At 40.4% G+C, this 19,779-nt stretch overlaps 1 protein-coding gene across 1 annotated transcript; it reads right to left on the bottom strand.

Annotated features, from left to right (window-relative positions):
* Nucleotides 1–2,024: 2,024 nt before the first annotated feature.
* Nucleotides 2,025–16,210, bottom strand: LOC118382427 (sperm-associated antigen 6-like). Its single transcript, XM_052501261.1, has 11 exons — nt 16,050–16,210; nt 15,806–15,901; nt 15,489–15,655; nt 13,533–13,716; nt 5,226–5,431; nt 4,830–5,003; nt 4,506–4,658; nt 3,190–3,381; nt 2,903–3,019; nt 2,425–2,570; nt 2,025–2,178 (listed from the first exon to the last, which is right to left on the bottom strand). The coding sequence occupies exons 1-11, from the start codon at nt 16,072–16,074 to the stop codon at nt 2,115–2,117; spliced, it is 1,524 nt and encodes a 507-aa protein (XP_052357221.1). The 5' UTR covers nt 16,075–16,210; the 3' UTR covers nt 2,025–2,114.
* Nucleotides 16,211–19,779: the final 3,569 nt, after the last annotated feature.

Raw genomic sequence — 19,779 nt, forward strand, 5'->3', positions numbered from 1 at the left:
TCTCTCCAATAAATGTTATTTAAAATGCGACAATTATGTTAATTAACATTAGCCTATCAAAAACAAAACCCCCATCACAAAAATAGTTTGTTTCCAGTTGGTCTGTATATTAATATTATATTATTAATTAGCTTACATTATTTAGTGAGATTGTAAAAGAAAAAAGAAATATGTTGCTGTTCATTTGGACATACTTTATTCATTCTGACGTGTGCTCCAGAGAGCTCGCATTGAGTTCTCTCTCTTGTCTGAGGGTCATGACTACAGTGAACTCTTAAACCATTCCTGATTATGCAGCCTTGTTGCACCCCACGGGCCATTTCATTTCTGCACGTGTTTGTCCAAATTTACATGGCATCCAACACAGCTGAGGTCTCTTCATTCTATTCTATATCCAAGCGATTTTTTTTTTAAAGAAGGGAAAATATTCTGGTGGTCATGTCCAGTCCTGTGGTTTATATGCTAATGAAACATACTACGTTGTTGTCTTTAGGTCTCTCTTTATGTAGTGCTGTGTTGTCTCTCTTGTCGTGATGTGTATTTTGACCTATATTCTTATTTCATTCATTTTTTATTTTTAATCCCAGCCCTGGACCCCGCAGGAGGCCTTTTGCCTTTTGGTAGGCCGTCATTGTAAATAAGAATTTGTTCTTAACTTACTTGCCTAGTTGAAATAAAGGTTAAATAAAACAATTCAATAAAAGGCTCTTCGCCCATATGTGTCAATAGCGTCACATAGGCTGATACAGTGGTTAGAAACCCTCGCACACACATCAATCATATATTTATTTATTTTACCGTCAATGCAATCCCTAGTTAAAGCTTGCCGGGGCCAGTAAACAAAGAGGGGAGGGTCGCCATGTGCGGCACGGCTGTTGGAGAAAGGAAATGTGAGCTGGGAGGAGAAAGCGGCCGCCAGGGGGTAGCAGAGTGCTGGTTACAACTGATACGGGTCTGTACGGTAGTCTACAACAACCGCACAAAATACACCTAAAGACAGCTCTCAACAACATTCCGTCTGTACGATCGAAAATGGCAAGTACATTTCTTAATAATAATCTGAATTAATTTGTTAACATCCAACTGAGTAGACCTTCTAGGTTATAAGATGATATCCCGTAAATTCATCGAACGGAAACACCTTCTATGAACGAAGAAGATGCATCTACATACAGGTCATCGTAGGAAACATTATTTTAAGGTGGAAATATGGAAATAAAACAGCATAGTTCGTATCTAATATTGGTTTAATGTTTTTTTTCACTGACCTGTTTTAACGATTTTTTGGGGTTGGTATTAGGCTTGTTACATTACATTTCTATCCTTCTTGGTTTAATACCTGCATGCTGGATGATTGGGTTTCTAACACCAAAAACGTAATAAATCCTTTAAATATAACCTGGGTGGTTCGAGCCCTGAATGCTGATTGTCTGACAGCCGTGGTATATCAGACCATATACCATGGCTATGACAAAACATTTATTTTTACTGTTCTAATTACGTTGGTAACCAGTTTATAATAGCAATAAGGCACCTCGGGTTTGTGGTACTCCACGTTAAGAACAGCCTTTAGCCGTGGTATATTGGCCGTTTACACAACCTCTCTGGCCTTATTGCTTAAATATAAAACCCTCTGAATATTAACAGCTAGTCTAGTGGTTAGGGCGTTGGGTCAGTAACCGAAAGGTTGCTAGATTGAATCCCTGAGCTGACAAGGTAAAAATCTGTCATTCTGCCCCTGAACAAGGCATTTAACCTACTGTTCCTAGGCTGTCATTGTCAATAAGAATTTGTTCTTAACTGACTTGCCTGGTTAAATAAAGGTTAAAAACAATTAAATAACACAAAACTAGGTGCATATACAATGTTTCAAAGGTACTAGTAAATTACTTGTTCAGCAAATTAATGAGGTAGTTTGTCATTCCTCTTCAAATGCTCACATAGGCCAACTCAGCTATGATAATGCACATACAAAGACAGACAACAGAATCAGTGCAATAATAAAATCATGTTTTATAGAGTCTTCTGTCCTCATATTCATGGATGAGGGTGAAACAGTAAAACGGTAATATCACATTCTGTATCAGTAAGGAGGGGATGTGAGCCCCAGACCCTCAGACAGGCTGGTACTTCTCTAACCGCTCCAGCAGAGTCTCTGAGTAGCCGGGGGAGTAGTATCTACAGCAGGAGAACATAACAAAGGTGCACTTGGGGCTGAGAGAATGTCTGCTAGTAGAAACACATTAGATTCAACTGATGTTATAGCCAGTAAATTAGTCAATTACATGGCGTGTGTGTGTGTGTGTGTGTGTGTGTGTGTGTGTGTGTGTGTGTGTGTGTGTGTGTGTGTGTGTGTGTGTGTGTGTGTGTGTGTGTGTGTGTGTGTGTGTGTGTGTGTGTGTGTGTGTGTGTGTGTGTGTGTACCTGACTATCTCCTCAGGGTAACAGCTGTTGATAGTGTTGATGTACTCCTGCAGGGCAGATCCAGGATCAGCCTTAATCTCCTGAACCTTCTTCAAGCCTCCACTGGTCACAAAAAGACGACGAGCCTTGCTGTCATGGGGCAGCACCTGGAGAGGGGGAGGGAGAGGGTGGGGGTGGGGGGGGGGGGAATAGGGATTACAAAGCATTGGACTTTCTGGACTGTCTGAATCAAACCTTCGGGTTAGGTTTCCCGAACAGAGATCAAGCCTAATCTTGGATTTAATTGCACTTTTAAAATGAACTAATGAAAATATAATCTCCCAAACATGGTTCAAAATAGTCAGAGACTGGATTTACACAGTCTGATTTTTAGAACTAAAACATTATTAGGCAGTGTGGGGCCCGTGTGGGCCCATTCTGCAATACCTAGTAGTGTGAAGAGGCTTATGTAAATAAAAGTTGATAAACACGCCCCCACCTTGCTGAACTGGCAGACGACGTGTTTGAGGATGTTGCTGGGAGCTTCGTAGAGCAGGGGCTCCAGAGCAGGCAGGTAGTTGCACTTTGGTAGGATGCTCTTAAGAGCCTTCTTAGCCTGGGTGGAGGGGGGGTCAGGACTCAGGATGATACAGGATACGCTATGGTCCGTTTATTGTTTGTTGGTCTTATGACCCTCAGAAATGTTCAGTGCAGAGCTTCAGTAGCACCCTGTGTCTACTACACAAGCTTCTGGTAACTTGTGACAACATTGACCTATGACCCTACCTTGACCTGCAGGTCCTCGGAGCTGTCTGTGTCCATGTAGAGAGCCAGCAGGCTGGGCAGGACGTTAGCCGTGGCAACGGCCCTGGCGTGCTCCGGGGTGTGGCGGCCGATCTGGCCAAACGCCCACGCTGTTGCTGCCTTGATATGTTCCTCTGGCTCCTCAGACAGACAGATGGCCAGCTGGGGCACTCCCTACAGGGCCGGAGGAGCAACAACAAGCAGGGAGGACAGGAGAGAGGTTATGAAGGAGAGAGAGGGAGGAAGAGAGAGCACAGAGCTTGCAGGCGATGCACAGTGCACACACCAGGATTGGGGTCATATCTGAATTGAGTTGTGAATTGCTCTTGAATTTCAATTAAATTATTGAATTTGAATTGAATTTGAATTGGCCACACACCAGAATTGGGGTCATATCTGAATTGAGTTGTGAATTGGCCACACACCAGGATTGGGGTCATATCTGAATTGAGTTGTGAATTGGCCACACACCACCGGAAGCAATTCAAATGGCTTATTTATTCTGCACATCACAATAGTAATGTTTATTTTGACATCATGTATGATCACAACTACCATGTAGCCTGAGGTTGAAACATTTAGTTTTTAAAGCTAGTTCTCCTAAAACTATTTAAAATAATTACAGGGGTCTTTAAATATGCTAAGATCATGTTGTGGGTTGTCTATAATAATTCATCATTCCGATAATTTATAAACATCATAATATTTTTTTATTCTACCCAGAATGCATTTGATCAAACACTGCAGTATGGAAAGGAACAATCTAACAAGATTCCCTAAAACACGCAACTTCGATACAGCTATTCCCGGATGTGCCTTTTTCATAGCAGGTTAGGAGAATTAACGTAGCAGGTTAGTAGAATTAGGTTAAGGTTAGGAAAAGAGTTAAGGTTAGCGAAAATGCTCTCCTAACCTGCTATAAAAAGTAACTTTTTGCTGTATCGAAGTGGCGTGTTTTTAGGGAGTCCCCAATCTAACATGACAAAGATAAACACTGTTTGACATCTTTGAGTTATAATCAAACTAATATTTGAAACTATATATATGTATTCTTTGCGTTAATGAGTGGCATATCCTTTTGATAAAATATTTGTCAAATTAAAAAGACTTTCATGTTTCACATCTCAGTTGAATTGCTTTGAATTGCTTTTATTCAATTCTACATTTTTTCAAGTCAAATTCGATTCAATTTCTGCTTTCTGTGGGGTGTGGCCAATCCAAATTAAATTCAAATTCATTGTTTCAATTGAATTAATTTCTGAAATTCTGAATTGGCCCCAACCCTGGCACACACATACCTTAGAGACGATGACGGCCATGGCAAGGTTTTCAGAGTGAGCAGCCACGTATCCAAGCATCATGATCCCTGGCAACCGCACGTTACCATGGCTATCACCCAGGTAGTCAATCACCGCCGCCACACCACCCGTGTTCACGATCATCTGAGACAGCTGTACACATACACACACATCCGGGCGAGGGTAGGAGCACATGTGAGAATATGGTGGTGTGTTAGGGAGTTTGGTACCCCTAGTGTGTGTTTGGTGTCAATGAGTGTGTGTTCTGATGTCTGGTGTGTGTAGTGTCTGTGTACCTCTGATGTTTGGTGTGTGTGGGTGTACCTCAGGTGTGTGTTTGGTGATCTCTCTCATCAGCGTGGTGACGTTCTTCCTGACATACTCGTCAGGGTCTCGGAGGCAGGCCAGGACAGCAGGGAAGATCTCTGCCTCCACCACCATCTCAGCCAGGTCCACTGAGTGCTTACTGATCTGACTCAGCGCAGAGAACACCTGCCTCTGAATGGAAGGAGAGAGGGGGAGGGGGGAGAGAAGAGAGAAAAAGACAGGGGAGAAGGAGAGGAAGTGAAGAAAGGGATGGCGGAAAGAACAAAAGTGTCATACAGGATTTAAGAGTGGACTGTATTGTATATTCTAACCTCATCTATGTCTGTTTACATTGACAACATAATGTCAGACTTAAGGAAGCCTTATTTTGTCTCAGCGTTCCTGCCGCCTCACCTTCAGCTTGGCGTCGGGGTTGAGAATCATCTGGGCCAGGTGTGCGATGGCGCCGGTGTCGACCACAGTCTGAGCCAGCTCAGGGGAGTGCTTGGTGATGTCGCTGAGGGCCGAGGCAGCGATGCGTTTCAGGGCCACCTCTGGTTCCTGGATACACAGCACCAGCAGAGGAACGGCCCCCGCATCCACTACCTCCTGAGACAGGTCTACATACAGAGAAGAGAGGGGTGTTAGTGTGTGTGTGGTGTGTGTGTGTCCGTACGCGAGTTACTTGTGTGTATGTGTGTGTCAGGATTTTCTAATCGTTTCGTTCTGAACAGAACCAAAATAAAGTTCTATATTGGGTCGAACCCGAAAAAGTATTGGTTTATATTGTTCCTTTCAGATCCTTTTTTAACCTGTAAAATCATTTTAAAAAATGTTTAGCTCACTCAATGACTTCACCAATCAGTGCAGATAGAGCAGGTAAGCTAGTTGTTTACATGCGCGACGGAAAGACGAGTGTAGCCTATGGCGCAAGATGCGACTGACATTTTGTGGGTGGGGAGAGAGCAAGAGAGGGTTGAGGAGGAGGCTTGAAGTGCTGGACATCTTGTTATGACATGTATTATCTGAATTAGGTCCACAGAATTATACCTATGGAGGAGCGACTTCTATGAAGGAACGTTGAATGTCCTTTGAGCTAGCTACAGTAGCTAACAAGCTTGAGCTAGCGAGATAACAAGCCTATGTTTGCAGAGCTTCACCAGAATTACCAACACGTCTTACCTTTTTGTAGTTAATAAATCCAACATTAAATGTGATAACAAAGCCTATAGTATATTAACTGGCAATGAAAAGTTCATCCATTTTTCTCTAGCGAATCAAAATCTCTTTCCTGATCTTCAGAATCATGATTGTAACGCCAGTACATTAGCCTATGGTAACATCAGTACAGTAGCCTATGGTAACATCAGTACAGTAACCTATGGTAACATCAGCACAGTAGTCTATGGTAACATCAGTACAGTAACCTATGGTAACATCAGTACAGTAGACTATGGTAACATCAGTACAGTAGCCTATGGTAACATCAGTACAGTAGACTATGGTAACATCAGTACAGTAACCTATGGTAACATCAGTACAGTAACCTATGGTAACATCAGCACAGTAACCTATGGTAATGTCAGTACAGTAGCCTATGGTAATGTCAGTACAGTAACCTATGGTAACATCAGTACAGTAACCTATGGTAACATCAGTACAGTAACCTATGGTAACATCAGTACAGTAACCTATGGTAATGTCAGTACAGTAGCCTATGGTAATGTCAGTACAGTAACCTATGGTAACATCAGTACAGTAACCTATGGTAACATCAGTACAGTAGTCTATGGTAACATCAGTACAGTAACCTATGGTAACATCAGTACAGCAGACTATGGTAACATCAGTACAGTAGACTATGGTAACATCAGTACAGTAGACTATGGTAACATCAGTACAGTAGCCTATGGTAACATCAGTACAGTAACCTATGGTAACATCAGTACATTAACCTATGGTAACATCAGTACAGTAACCTATGGTAATGTCAGTACAGTAGCCTATGGTAACATCAGTACAGTAACCTATGGTAACATCAGTACAGTAGCCTATGGTAACATCAGTACAGTAACCTATGGTAACATCAGTACAGTAACCTATGGTAACATCAGTACAGAAGTCTATGGTAACATCAGTACAGTAGACTATGGTAACATCAGTACAGAAGTCTATGGTAACATCAGTAGGGTAGCCTATGGTAACATCAGTACAGTAGACTATGGTAACATCAGTACAGTAGCCTATGGTAACATCAGTACAGTAACCTATGGTAACATCAGTACAGTAGCCTATGGTAACGTCAGTAGTACATTAGCCTATGGTAACGTCAGCACATTAGCCTATGGTAACGTCAGTACAGTAGCCTATGGTAACGTCAGTACAGTAGACTATGGTAACATCAGTACAGTAGCCTATGGTAACATCAGTACAGAAGTCTATGGTAACATCAGTACAGTAGCCTATAGTAACATCAGTACAGTAGTCTATGGTAACATCAGTACAGAAGTCTATGGTAACATCAGTACAGTAGCCTATGGTAACATCAGTACAGTAGCCTATGGTAACATCAGTAGAGTAGACTATGGTAACATCAGTACAGTAGACTATGGTAACATCAGTACAGTAGCCTATGGTAACATCAGTACAGTAACCTATGGTAACATCAGTACAGTAACCTATGGTAACATCAGTACAGTAACCTATGGTAACGTCTGTACAGTAGCCTATGGTAATGTCAGTACAGTAACATCAGTACAGTAACCTATGGTAACATCAGTACAGTAGTCTATGGTAACATCAGTACAGTAGTCTATGGTAACATCAGTACAGAAGTCTATGGTAACGTCAGTACATTAGCCTATGGTAACATCAGTACAGTAGTCTATGGTAACATCAGTAGGGTAGCCTATGGTAACATCAGTACAGTAGACTATGGTAACATCAGTACAGTAGCCTATGGTAACATCAGTACAGTAACCTATGGTAACATCAGTACAGTAGCCTATGGTAACGTCAGTACATTAGCCTATGGTAACGTCAGCACATTAGCCTATGGTAACGTCAGTACAGTAGCCTATGGTAACGTCAGTACAGTAGACTATGGTAACATCAGTACAGTAGCCTATGGTAACATCAGTACAGAAGTCTATGGTAACATCAGTAAAGTAGCCTATGGTAACATCAGTACAGTAGTCTATGGTAACATCAGTACAGTAGCCTATGGTAACATCAGTACATTAGCCTATGGTAACATCAGTACAGTAACCTATGGTAACATCAGTACAGTAACCTATGGTAACATCAGTACAGTAACCTATGGTAACATCAGTACAGTAACCTACGGTAACATCAGTACAGTAGCCTATAGTAACATCAGTACAGTAGCCTATGGTAACATCAGTACAGTAGCCTATGGTAACATCAGTACAGTAACCTATGGTAACATCAGTACATTAGTCTATGGTAACATCAGTACATAAGTCTATGGTAACATCAGTACATTAGTCTATGGTAACATCAGTACAGAAGTCTATGGTAACATCAGTACAGAAGTCTATGGTAACATCAGTACAGTAACCTATGGTAACATCAGGACAGTAGCCTATGGTAACATCAGTACAGTAACCTATGGTAACATCAGTACAGTAGTCTATGGTAACATCAGTACAGTAGTCTATGGTAACATCAGTACAGCAGACTATGGTAACATCAGTACAGTAGACTATGGTAACATCAGTACAGTAACCTATGGTAACATCAGTACAGCAGACTATGGTAACATCAGTACAGTAGACTATGGTAACATCAGTACAGTAGACTATGGTAACATCAGTACAGTATTCTATGGTAACATCAGTACAGTAGTCTATGGTAACATCAGTACAGAAGTCTATGGTAACATCAGTACAGTAGCCTATGGTAACATCAGTACAGTAGTCTATGGTAACATCAGTACAGAAGTCTATGGTAACATCAGTACAGTAACCTATGGTAACATCAGCACAGTAACCTATGGTAACATCAGTACAGTAGTCTATGGTAACATCAGTACAGTAGCCTATGGTAACATCAGTACAGTAACCTATGGTAACATCAGTACAGTAGTCTATGGTAACATCAGTACAGTAGCCTATGGTAACATCAGTACAGTAACCTATGGTAACATCAGCACAGTAACCTATGGTAACATCAGTACAGTAGTCTATGGTAACATCAGTACAGTAGCCTATGGTAACATCAGTACAGTAACCTATGGTAACATCAGAACAGTAACCTATGGTAATGTCAGTACAGTAGCCTATGGTAACATCAGTACAGAAGTCTATGGTAACATCAGTACAGTAACCTATGGTAACATCAGCACAGTAGCCTATGGTAACATCACTACAGTAACCTATGGTAACATCAGCACAGTAACCTATGGTAACATCAGTACAGAAGTCTATGGTAACATCAGTACAGTAACCTATGGTAACATCAGAACAGTAACCTATGGTAATGTCAGTACAGTAACCTATGGTAATGTCAGTACAGTAGCCTATGGTAACATCAGTACAGTAGTCTATGGTAACATCAGTACAGAAGTCTATGGTAACATCAGTACAGTAGCCTATGGTAACATCAGTACAGTAGTCTATGGTAACATCAGTACAGAAGTCTATGGTAACATCAGTACAGTAGCCTATGGTAACATCAGTACAGTAACCTATGGTAACATCAGTACAGTAGCCTATGGTAACATCAGTACAGTAGCCTATGGTAACATCAGTACAGTAGCCTATGGTAACATCAGTACAGTAACCTATGGTAATGTCAGTACAGTAGCCTATGGTAACATCAGTACAGTAACCTATGGTAACATCAGTACAGTAACCTATGGTAACATCAGGACAGAAGTCTATGGTAACATCAGTACAGTAGTCTATGGTAACATCAGTACAGTAACCTATGGTAACATCAGTACAGTAGCCTATGGTAACATCAGTACAGTAACCTATGTTAACATCAGTACAGTAGTCTATGGTAACATCAGTACAGTAGCCTATGGTAACATCAGTACAGTAACCTATGGTAACATCAGTACAGTAGCCTATGGTAACGTCAGTACATTAGCCTATGGTAACGTCAGTACATTAGCCTATGGTAACGTCAGTACAGTAGCCTATGGTAACGTCAGTACAGTAGACTATGGTAACATCAGTACAGTAGCCTATGGTAACATCAGTACAGTAGCCTATGGTAACATCAGTACAGTAGTCTATAGTAACATCAGTACAGTAGCCTATGGTAACATCAGTACAGTAGTCTATGGTAACATCAGTACAGAAGTCTATGGTAACATCAGTACAGTAACCTATGGTAACATCAGCACAGTAACCTATGGTAACATCAGTACAGTAGTCTATGGTAACATCAGTACAGTAGCCTATGGTAACATCAGTACAGTAACCTATGGTAACATCAGTACAGTAGCCTATGGTAACATCAGTACAGTAGCCTATGGTAACATCAGTACAGTAACCTATGGTAATGTCAGTACAGTAGCCTATGGTAACATCAGTACAGTAACCTATGGTAACATCAGTACAGTAACATATGGTAACTTCAGGACAGAAGTCTATGGTAACATCAGTACAGTAGTCTATGGTAACATCAGTACAGTAACCTATGGTAACATCAGTACAGTAGCCTATGGTAACATCAGTACAGTAACCTATGGTAACATCAGTACAGTAGCCTATGGTAACATCAGTACAGTAACCTATGGTAACATCAGTACAGTAGCCTATGGTAACGTCAGTACATTAGCCTATGGTAACGTCAGTACATTAGCCTATGGTAACGTCAGTACAGTAGCCTATGGTAACGTCAGTACAGTAGACTATGGTAACATCAGTACAGTAGCCTATGGTAACATCAGTACAGTAACCTATGGTAACATCAGTACAGAAGTCTATGGTAACATCAGTACAGAAGTCTCTGGTAACATCAGTACAGTAACCTATGGTAACATCAGCACAGTACCCTATGGTAACATCAGTACAGTAGTCTATGGTAACATCAGTACAGTAGCCTATGGTAACATCAGTACAGTAACCTATGGTAACATCAGTACAGTAGCCTATGGTAACATCAGTACAGTAGCCTATGGTAACATCAGTACAGTAGCCTATGGTAACATCAGTACAGTAACCTATGGTAATGTCAGTACAGTAGCCTATGGTAACATCAGTACAGTAACCTATGGTAACATCAGTACAGTAACCTATGGTAACATCAGGACAGAAGTATATGGTAACATCAGTACAGTAGTCTATGGTAACATCAGTACAGTAACCTATGGTAACATCAGTACAGTAGCCTATGGTAACATCAGTACAGTAACCTATGGTAACATCAGTACAGTAGCCTATGGTAACATCAGTACATTAGCCTATGGTAACATCAGTACAGTAGCCTATGGTAACGTCAGTACAGTAGACTATGGTAACATCAGTATAGTAGCCTATGGTAACATCAGTACAGTAGCCTATGGTAACATCAGTACAGTAGACTATGGTAACGTCAGTACAGTAGCCTATGGTAACATTAGTACAGTAGCCTATGGTAACATCAGTACAGTAGCCTATGGTAACATCAGTACAGTAACCTATGGTAACGTCAGTACATTAGCTATGGTAATGTCAGTACAGTAGCCTATGGTAACGTCAGTACAGTGACATATGCTTTGAAGGGGGGAGGGGCTACAGTAGCTTGTGGTTTGAAGGGGGAGGGGCAGGTAGCCTTAACATGCACACACACTGGTAAAGATGTTCAGCTGGCAGGCAGACACTGGAAAACGTTTCTGAGTGAGAGAGTGAAGGCTTTGCATCAGTTCTTTGTTGCATTGTTTTTGAGGGACTGGAGAAAAAGGCCTAGAACTTAAAAGAATGTTATTAACTGATTCCCATGCCTTTAAACTAATGGTTTTGTTCTGGAACAGTATGGATCAGTTTCATTCTCAGTTCCGTTTCTGTTCCATGAAAAATGTTGTTATTCTCCATTTCTTGGTTCTGTTCCCTGAATCGGTTCCAACCCCTGGTCTGTGTATACTACAGTGCCTTGCGAAAGTATTCGGCCCCCTTGAACTTTGCAAACTTTTGCCACATTTCAGGCTTCAAACATAAAGATATAAAACTGTATATTTTTGTGAAGAATCAACAACAAGTGGGACACAATCATAAAGTGGAACGACATTTATTGGATATTTCAAACTTTTTTAACAAATCAAAAACTGAAAAATTGGGCGTGCAAAATTATTCAGCCCCTTTACTTTCAGTGCAGCAAACTCTCTCCAGAAGTTCAGTGAGGATCTCTGAATGATCCAATGTTGACCTAAATGACTAATGATGATAAATACAATCCACCTGTGTGTAATCAAGTCTCCGTATAAATGCACCTGCACTGTGATAGTCTCAGAGGTCCGTTAAAAGCGCAGAGAGCATCATGAAGAACAAGGAACACACCAGGCAGGTCCGAGATACTGTTGTGAAGAAGTTTAAAGCCGGATTTGGATACAAAAAGATTTCCCAAGCTTTAAACATCCCAAGGAGCACTGTGCAAGCGATAATATTGAAATGGAAGAAGTATCAGACCACTGCAAATCTACCAAGAACTGGCCGTCCTTCTAAACTTTCAGCTCATACAAGGAGAAGACTGATCAGAGATGCAGCCAAGAGGCCCATGATCACTCTGGATGAACTGCAATTGATCTACAGCTGAGGTGGGAGACTCTGTCCATAGGACAACAATCAGTCGTATATTGCACAAATCTGGCCTTTATGGAAGAGTGGCAAGAAGAAAGACATTTCTTAAAGATATCCATAAAAAGTGTCGTTTAAAGTTTGCCACAAGCCACCTGGGAGACACACCAAACATGTGGAAGAAGGTGCTCTGGTCAGATGAAACCAAAATGGAACTTTTTGGCAACAATGCAAAACGTTATGTTTGGCGTAAAAGCAATACCCTGAACACACCATCCCAACTGTCGAACATGGTGGTGGCAGCATCATGGTTTGGGCCTGCTTTTCTTCAGCAGGGACAGGGAAGATGGTTAAAATTGATGGGAAGATGGATGGAGCCAAATACAGGACCATTCTGGAAGAAAACCTGATGGAGTCTGCAAAAGACCTGAGACTGGGACAGAGATTTGTCTTCCAACAAGACAATGATCCAAAACATAAAGCAAAATCTACAATGGAATGGTTCAAAAATAAACATATCCAGGTGTTAGAATGGCCAAGTCAAAGTCCAGACCTGAATCCAATCGAGAATCTGTGGAAAGAACTGAAAACTGCTGTTCACAAATGCTCTCCATCCAAACTCACTGAGCTCGAGCTGTTTTGCAAGGAGGAATGGGAAAAAATGTCAGTCTCTCGATGTGCAAAACTGATAAAGACATACCCCAAGCGACTTACAGCTGTAATCGCAGCAAAAGGTGGCGCTACAAAGCATTAACTTAAGGGGGCTGAATAATTTTGCACGCCCAGTTTTTGATTTGTTAAAAAAGTTTGAAATATCCCATAAATGTCGTTCCATTTCATGATTGTGTCCCACTTGTTGTTGATTCTTCACAAAAAAATACAGATTTATATCTTTATGTTTGAAGCCTGAAATGTGGCAAAAGGTCGCAAAGTTCAAGGGGGCCGAATACTTTCGCAAGGCACTGTATGTCCTTACTTGCATTGTGGCGTGCAATGTACCCCAGAGCCCAGGCGGCAGCCTCCTTGACGTCAGGGTCAAACTCCTCCAGAGAAATGACCAGAGCATCCAGCGCCCCACAGTCCACCACGGCCTGGGCCAAAGCAGGGCTGTGCTTGGCCACTGCACGCAGGACAAATGCTGCTGCCTTCTTATAGAACCGCTACACACACACAGATTGAAGGAGAAAACATTAAATATACACACACACACACACACAGAGATAGCAGGATAAAACATTTAATACACATTTAGCAGATGGAAAGAGAAAACATTTAATACACATTTAGCAGATGGAAAGAGAAAACATGTAATACACACACACGCAGATGGAAGAAGAAAACATTTAATACACACACACGCAGATGGAAGGAGAAAACATTTAATACACACACACGCAGATGGAAGGAGAAAACATTTAATACACACACACGCAGATGGAAGGAGAAAACATTTCATACACACACACGCAGATGGAAGGAGAAAACATTTCATACACATTTAGCAGATGGAAGGAAGAAACATTTAATACACATTTAGCAGATGGAAAGAGAAAACATGTAATACACACACACGCAGATGGAAGAAGAAAACATTTAATACACACACACGCAGATGGAAGAAGAAAACATTTAATACACACACACGCAGATGGAAGGAGAAAACATTTAATACACACACACGCAGATGGAAGGAGAAAACATTTCATACACACACACGCAGATGGAAGGAGAAAACATTTCATACACATTTAGCAGATGGAAGGAAGAAACATTTAATACACATTTAGCAGATGGAAAGAGAAAACATGTAATACACACACACGCAGATGGAAGGAGAAAACATTTAATACACACACACGCAGATGGAAGGAGAAAACATTTAATACACACACACGCAGATGGAAGGAGAAAACATTTCATACACATTTAGCAGATGGAAGGAAGAAACATTTAATTCACATTTAGCAGATGCTCTTTAAAGCTGCAAAATGTAACTTTTTGGGTGAACTGACTAAATTCACATAGAAATGTGAGTTGTACATTTGTCACGCATTGAAAGCAGGTCTAAGAAGCGATAGAGCTTCTCTATGTGCACTATTTCTATGCTTCTTGTTCTTAGAGATGCACTATGCAGAAATCACTGTGGCATTTCCTGGTTGCTAAAATTCGAATAGTTCGCCTAATTTCAGATTATATGACAAAATTAGCAAGTATAGTGTTGAGAATCATTGTACCATCTAAACCGCATTGAAACATATTTTCCATAACCGAAAATATTGTATTTTCAGCTGTTTGAAGCTGAAACCAAAAGTAAAAGATGCAAAAACGAAACATAAGAACTGGATGCATAGAAATAGGGCACATAGAACCGATCTACTACTTCTTAGACTTTCTTTCAATAACAATGACAGATCTATAACTCATATTTCTATGTGAATTTGGTCGGGACGGCCGAAAAGTTACAGATTGCAGCTTTAAGTTCTGCTTTCACACTCCAGCTTCAAACAGCTGAAAATACAATACTTTGGGTTATTGAAAAAATATATTTCTCAGCGAGTTTATATGGTACAATGATTCTCTGTACACATTGCTTGTTTTGTCACATAAACTGAAATTACGCGACCTATTGGAATGTTAGCAATCAGAAAATGGCGGAGCGATTTCAACATATTGAATCTTTAAACGAGAGTTTACATTCAGAGTATTAACTATGCATGCAGACCCCTGTGAGAAGGCAGATTGAGAGAGAGAGGCCCTGATGTGGTGTGAAGGGTGCTTTAGCCTTTGGAGTGGCCCCCTGCCCAGGGTACAATGCCAACACACTCTCAGGGTCAGGGACACCATTCAGCAGGGTGAATGAGGGAGTGTATGTTGGTGTATACACACACACACACACACACACGTTCACACTCACAGACACACACAGACATACGTTCTGCTCGGCCAGGGAGTAGATGAGTTGTGGGAGGATGTCTCCCTTGACGACGGCCTCTGCCAGATCTTCATTGTAGCTGGCCAGTCTTCCCAGAGCCAGAGCAGCTGTCTGCTGGATGGTAGGAACCACATCTAGCAGTAAAGGCCTCAGCAGGGACATCACACCTAGAGGGGGGACGTGTAGGAAAGGAATTCTGTCTTGTTATAAGTTATCGATAGAACTGTGATCAGCACATAAATGAAAGTCAGCTAAAATAGAATATTGTTTTGAAAAAATACATATATACAGAAATGGGTACCCAAGTCCCAATTTACCAGCATTTTGTAAAGTTTCAATGTTTTGCGGTCTTGTCGCAAGCTCAGCAATAGTCTGCACAAACTGTGTCCTTGATTTCTGAAACTGCTCAAACACTAAAAGGCAAAAATTAACGATCCATTAGTATTAAAAAATGTAAACTGTTCTTCAGCTACGTTTTGCAGGCACTATCTTTACTCTTGAGGTTAATTCAAAACAGCTTTGAAAACAGTCTTGAAATATTGCAACTACAAATGATCGTACCTTGTAAAACCTGTCGTTGACTCATGATTACAAATTTAATTGAAAAAAATCAACTCCACTTTTCTTATGAATATGTAACTGCAACAACTATGTTAGTTTTGCCTAAAACAGCAGCTGTAAACAGTACGGTGCAGCATCTGCCTCGCTCTTACAGCTTCAAGTTCTGGTTAGCATGTAACCGTTGCCGTAGCGACAAACCGGAAGCATTAACAGGGCATTCTCATCGCTCGTGCTGCTCAAAAATGAGTTAGCCGTATGGTTAAGGTTAGGGTTAATGATAGAGTTAGGTTTAAAATCACATTTTTAAGAAAATAAATTGTTGAAATGGGAGAGGTTTATGACTTCGTGGGTATAGAACAATGACTCTATAGATGCTAGTGATGACAGTTCTGGTGTCGCTCCCGCAAAAATATATTGCCAAGTGAGACAAGAAGACTTCTTTCATTCTATATGTTGAAAGATGCAACATAGTGATAGCTCACATGCGATCACACTTTTATGCAGATAAAAAAGCTAATCACAGCATAATTAGAAGGATACTTTGAAGATTCGAATGGTTACACGAAGACGTTTGTAACAATGTTGCCACCGTGGTGGGATAGCCTATCAGGTCTTAGAGCAACATTGTGGCCCTGATTTCTGCCTTGAACAAATAAGCCTGCATGGCTGTACATTTACGCAGTCATAGATAGATTGACTATAAAAGAAAAGAAAAATACACGTAGCCTATAGGCCTATATGATGACAGAAAAAGGCTATGCGGCAACCTACATCAAACATAAGCCTATTAGACCTAGCTACAATTGTAAAATATGTTATGCTGAAATTAAGCGTTATGCTAATGGTAATGAACTTAATGGATAATAGATAAGATAAGGGAAACACTAAAGCACATTGATGGTGTGCGAAGCCTACATTATTTCAGACCTGTCAGACCAATGTGCACACCTCCAAAGTTTCTCACATATTATTAGACAAATTAATGAAGACAATATTCTATACTCTCGGCTACAAGATAAACCATACATTAGAAACGTGTTCAAATGTATTTTATTCTACTAGGAATTAAAAACATTTGATATATGTAGGCCATATTGAATTGTTTTAATTAAAAACAACAGATGAAAAAGCAAAGTCGTTTCATGACGAAATATTTCAGCAGAATGTAAAAATTAACAATATTAGGTTAATACATGGGCCTAATTTATGTCCACTTGGGAAATTCACAATGAATTAAATTAAATTACTGTACATTTATTTTGAGTAAATCCAAATATTGATCAGAGAAGGAATGAGTTGGGAAAGAGGTTCTAGAAAATTAGACCCGCAATCAATCAATTAATTCATAAAAACAAAAAACTACAAAAGCAGCAGGCAATTGCAAAATATCTTGTGATTGTGCACTCAAACCCTTCAATGCAATCTTCACAGACACTATTTAAAAATTGCACAGATAAATTGTGTTTACATGGAATGCATTGATGCTAATTAGATGTAACTAACTCGTAGCAATTTAGGCCATTTCAAAGTAGGGTCTGTATCTAATTATTTGACAAAGTAGGCAATTGTATCTGCAGTTACCATAGCTATATGCCTATAGCTGAGTCATTAGGCCTAGACTTACAACAACATACATTACATTCAGTAGCTCAATATGTAGGCCTGTAGATTTATAAAATAGGTTTATATATTTAAGCATATTGCAAACATCGTATAAAAGGCTATATTACATCGAAATATTTGTCCGATTTAAATGGAATGATATTTGATGGAAGACGCTGGTTGAAGGCCAAAGAACATGATCTTTTTTTCGTTGTGGATGACCAAGAGAAAAATTATGAAAGGTGCCCTAAAGTGGCTGTGCTGTCAAAAACAGGATTTTTCTGTGTTTTATATTTTCACACTTTGAGGTTTGAATAATACTGTGAAATTGTGAAAATGCTGATACCTTTTTAGTGTAAGAGCTTTTTGAAATGACCGCCTGACATTTCAGCTCGTTTTGCATGGGTGGAGTTTTGGCCTGCGTTATAAGTTATTGTACAATGGGTGGGTCTAGTCCTGGACGCTGATTGGTTAAAACCGCATTCCAGCCGGTGCCTATTCCACAAGTTTCCACCGGCTAAAGCAATAAAGTTGAAATGCCTATTTATTCTGTTCTGTGTAATCCACTGTCTCATCATTCCAGACAGACCATTTATAATCTTGATCTCCACTGTAAAAAGCATCTAGACATCATCTCCCATTTTTTTTAGACTAGCAATTGGTTTTCAAAAGCAGAGATTGGAAGAAAACTTGCAGTCTGTTTCTCTGACATTTGCAACATTGTTTCAATATTGAAATTCGATCTCCAGCTGTCCCATTGTAATTAAAGTGTCGGGGTCGGGAGTCGGGATGAGACAGACAAGTAGGCAGCTTTTCTCAGCCAGTCGAAACCATGAATCATCATAATTTTTATGGACATGTCAACAGAAAACAGATAAAACGAAACAAAATGCAGCTAGCTTGTCGTCTTTGCTGCTTCAGTTTGAAGTGATTGTGTTAGCTGTGTTGTTGGCTAGCTCATCTGAACAACAGTGTTCTGACGAGAGAGCACATTTTCTATACCAGGTGAAGTCGGGCATCAATAGCTCATTCTTATGAATGTATCCAAACAAATGTCACTAGAGAACAGCTTAAACAAATTCAAATGAGGCTACTTTGCTGTTATTCTGGCTGCACTGCTTGATGTGACTGTAAATTAGCCGTAGTTGGCTAGTTAGCCAGCAAGGGAAAATAAAGTTGACAGCCAGTATGGCAATAGAACATTTAGGTTGAACGACTGGGTTGTGTCCTTGGATACAGAACAAAAAGCCTGAACGACTGGGTCGTGTCTCTGGCAAATGAACCAACAGAACGAACGACCAGCCGGCTTGGATAGAAATAGTATGAATAAATGAATCTGTATAAAGTTTTTAATTAAAATATGTCAGTCATTATTTGAGCATGTTGTATAAAAGTGATAATGCCCTCGAAGCCGGTCATTGGAGGATATATTGACCTTGTCTCGGGTCTAACAACACCTGTGCAGATATATCAAACACCGGCTCCTCGTAAATGTTTGGCTTGAGAAATTGTACTTATTGTTACCCAGAAATGATTTGATAATGATGTAAAAACAGCTGCATTGTACCTTTAAAAAATGTCAATGTCCATATTATCTGTCACCACAACCACAACCAAGATGACTATTCAAATGTAATGTACATTTCATAAAACCAACGGTCTTGAATAAAAACATATCCTAACACATCACCACCATGTCACATTTTAAAGGCTAAAGCAACAAGCTCACCAGAAACCTTGGCCCCTCCAGTGAAGGGTTGTTGGGTGCACCATGTATCATTAATGCCCTCCACTTGCCTGTCACCTACTGTATGGGCTAGATAAAACAACTCACCAGTCGCCTAATGCAGGCTACACAAAATAAAAACCTGCACACACCCAAAAGTTGTCTATCGCTCAAATTGTAAGATTAAGTCACATCATGGCATCTGCGAGTCAACATGAGGCACATCAACGCCCCCAAACCTAATGCCATGCATGGCCTTCAGCTCACCACTGAATAAACTGTGGACAGACCCCTCAATATCCCCGAGCTCAGTAACAATATGAGATAAATGTATCTGGGCATATAAAACTTAACGACTCGCATTTATTAATACTATATACCCATCAAAAAAGTGATTGAATA

Source organism: Oncorhynchus keta, chromosome 4 (assembly GCF_023373465.1).
Source record: "Oncorhynchus keta strain PuntledgeMale-10-30-2019 chromosome 4, Oket_V2, whole genome shotgun sequence".
NCBI classification, from domain to species: domain Eukaryota; kingdom Metazoa; phylum Chordata; class Actinopteri; order Salmoniformes; family Salmonidae; genus Oncorhynchus; species Oncorhynchus keta.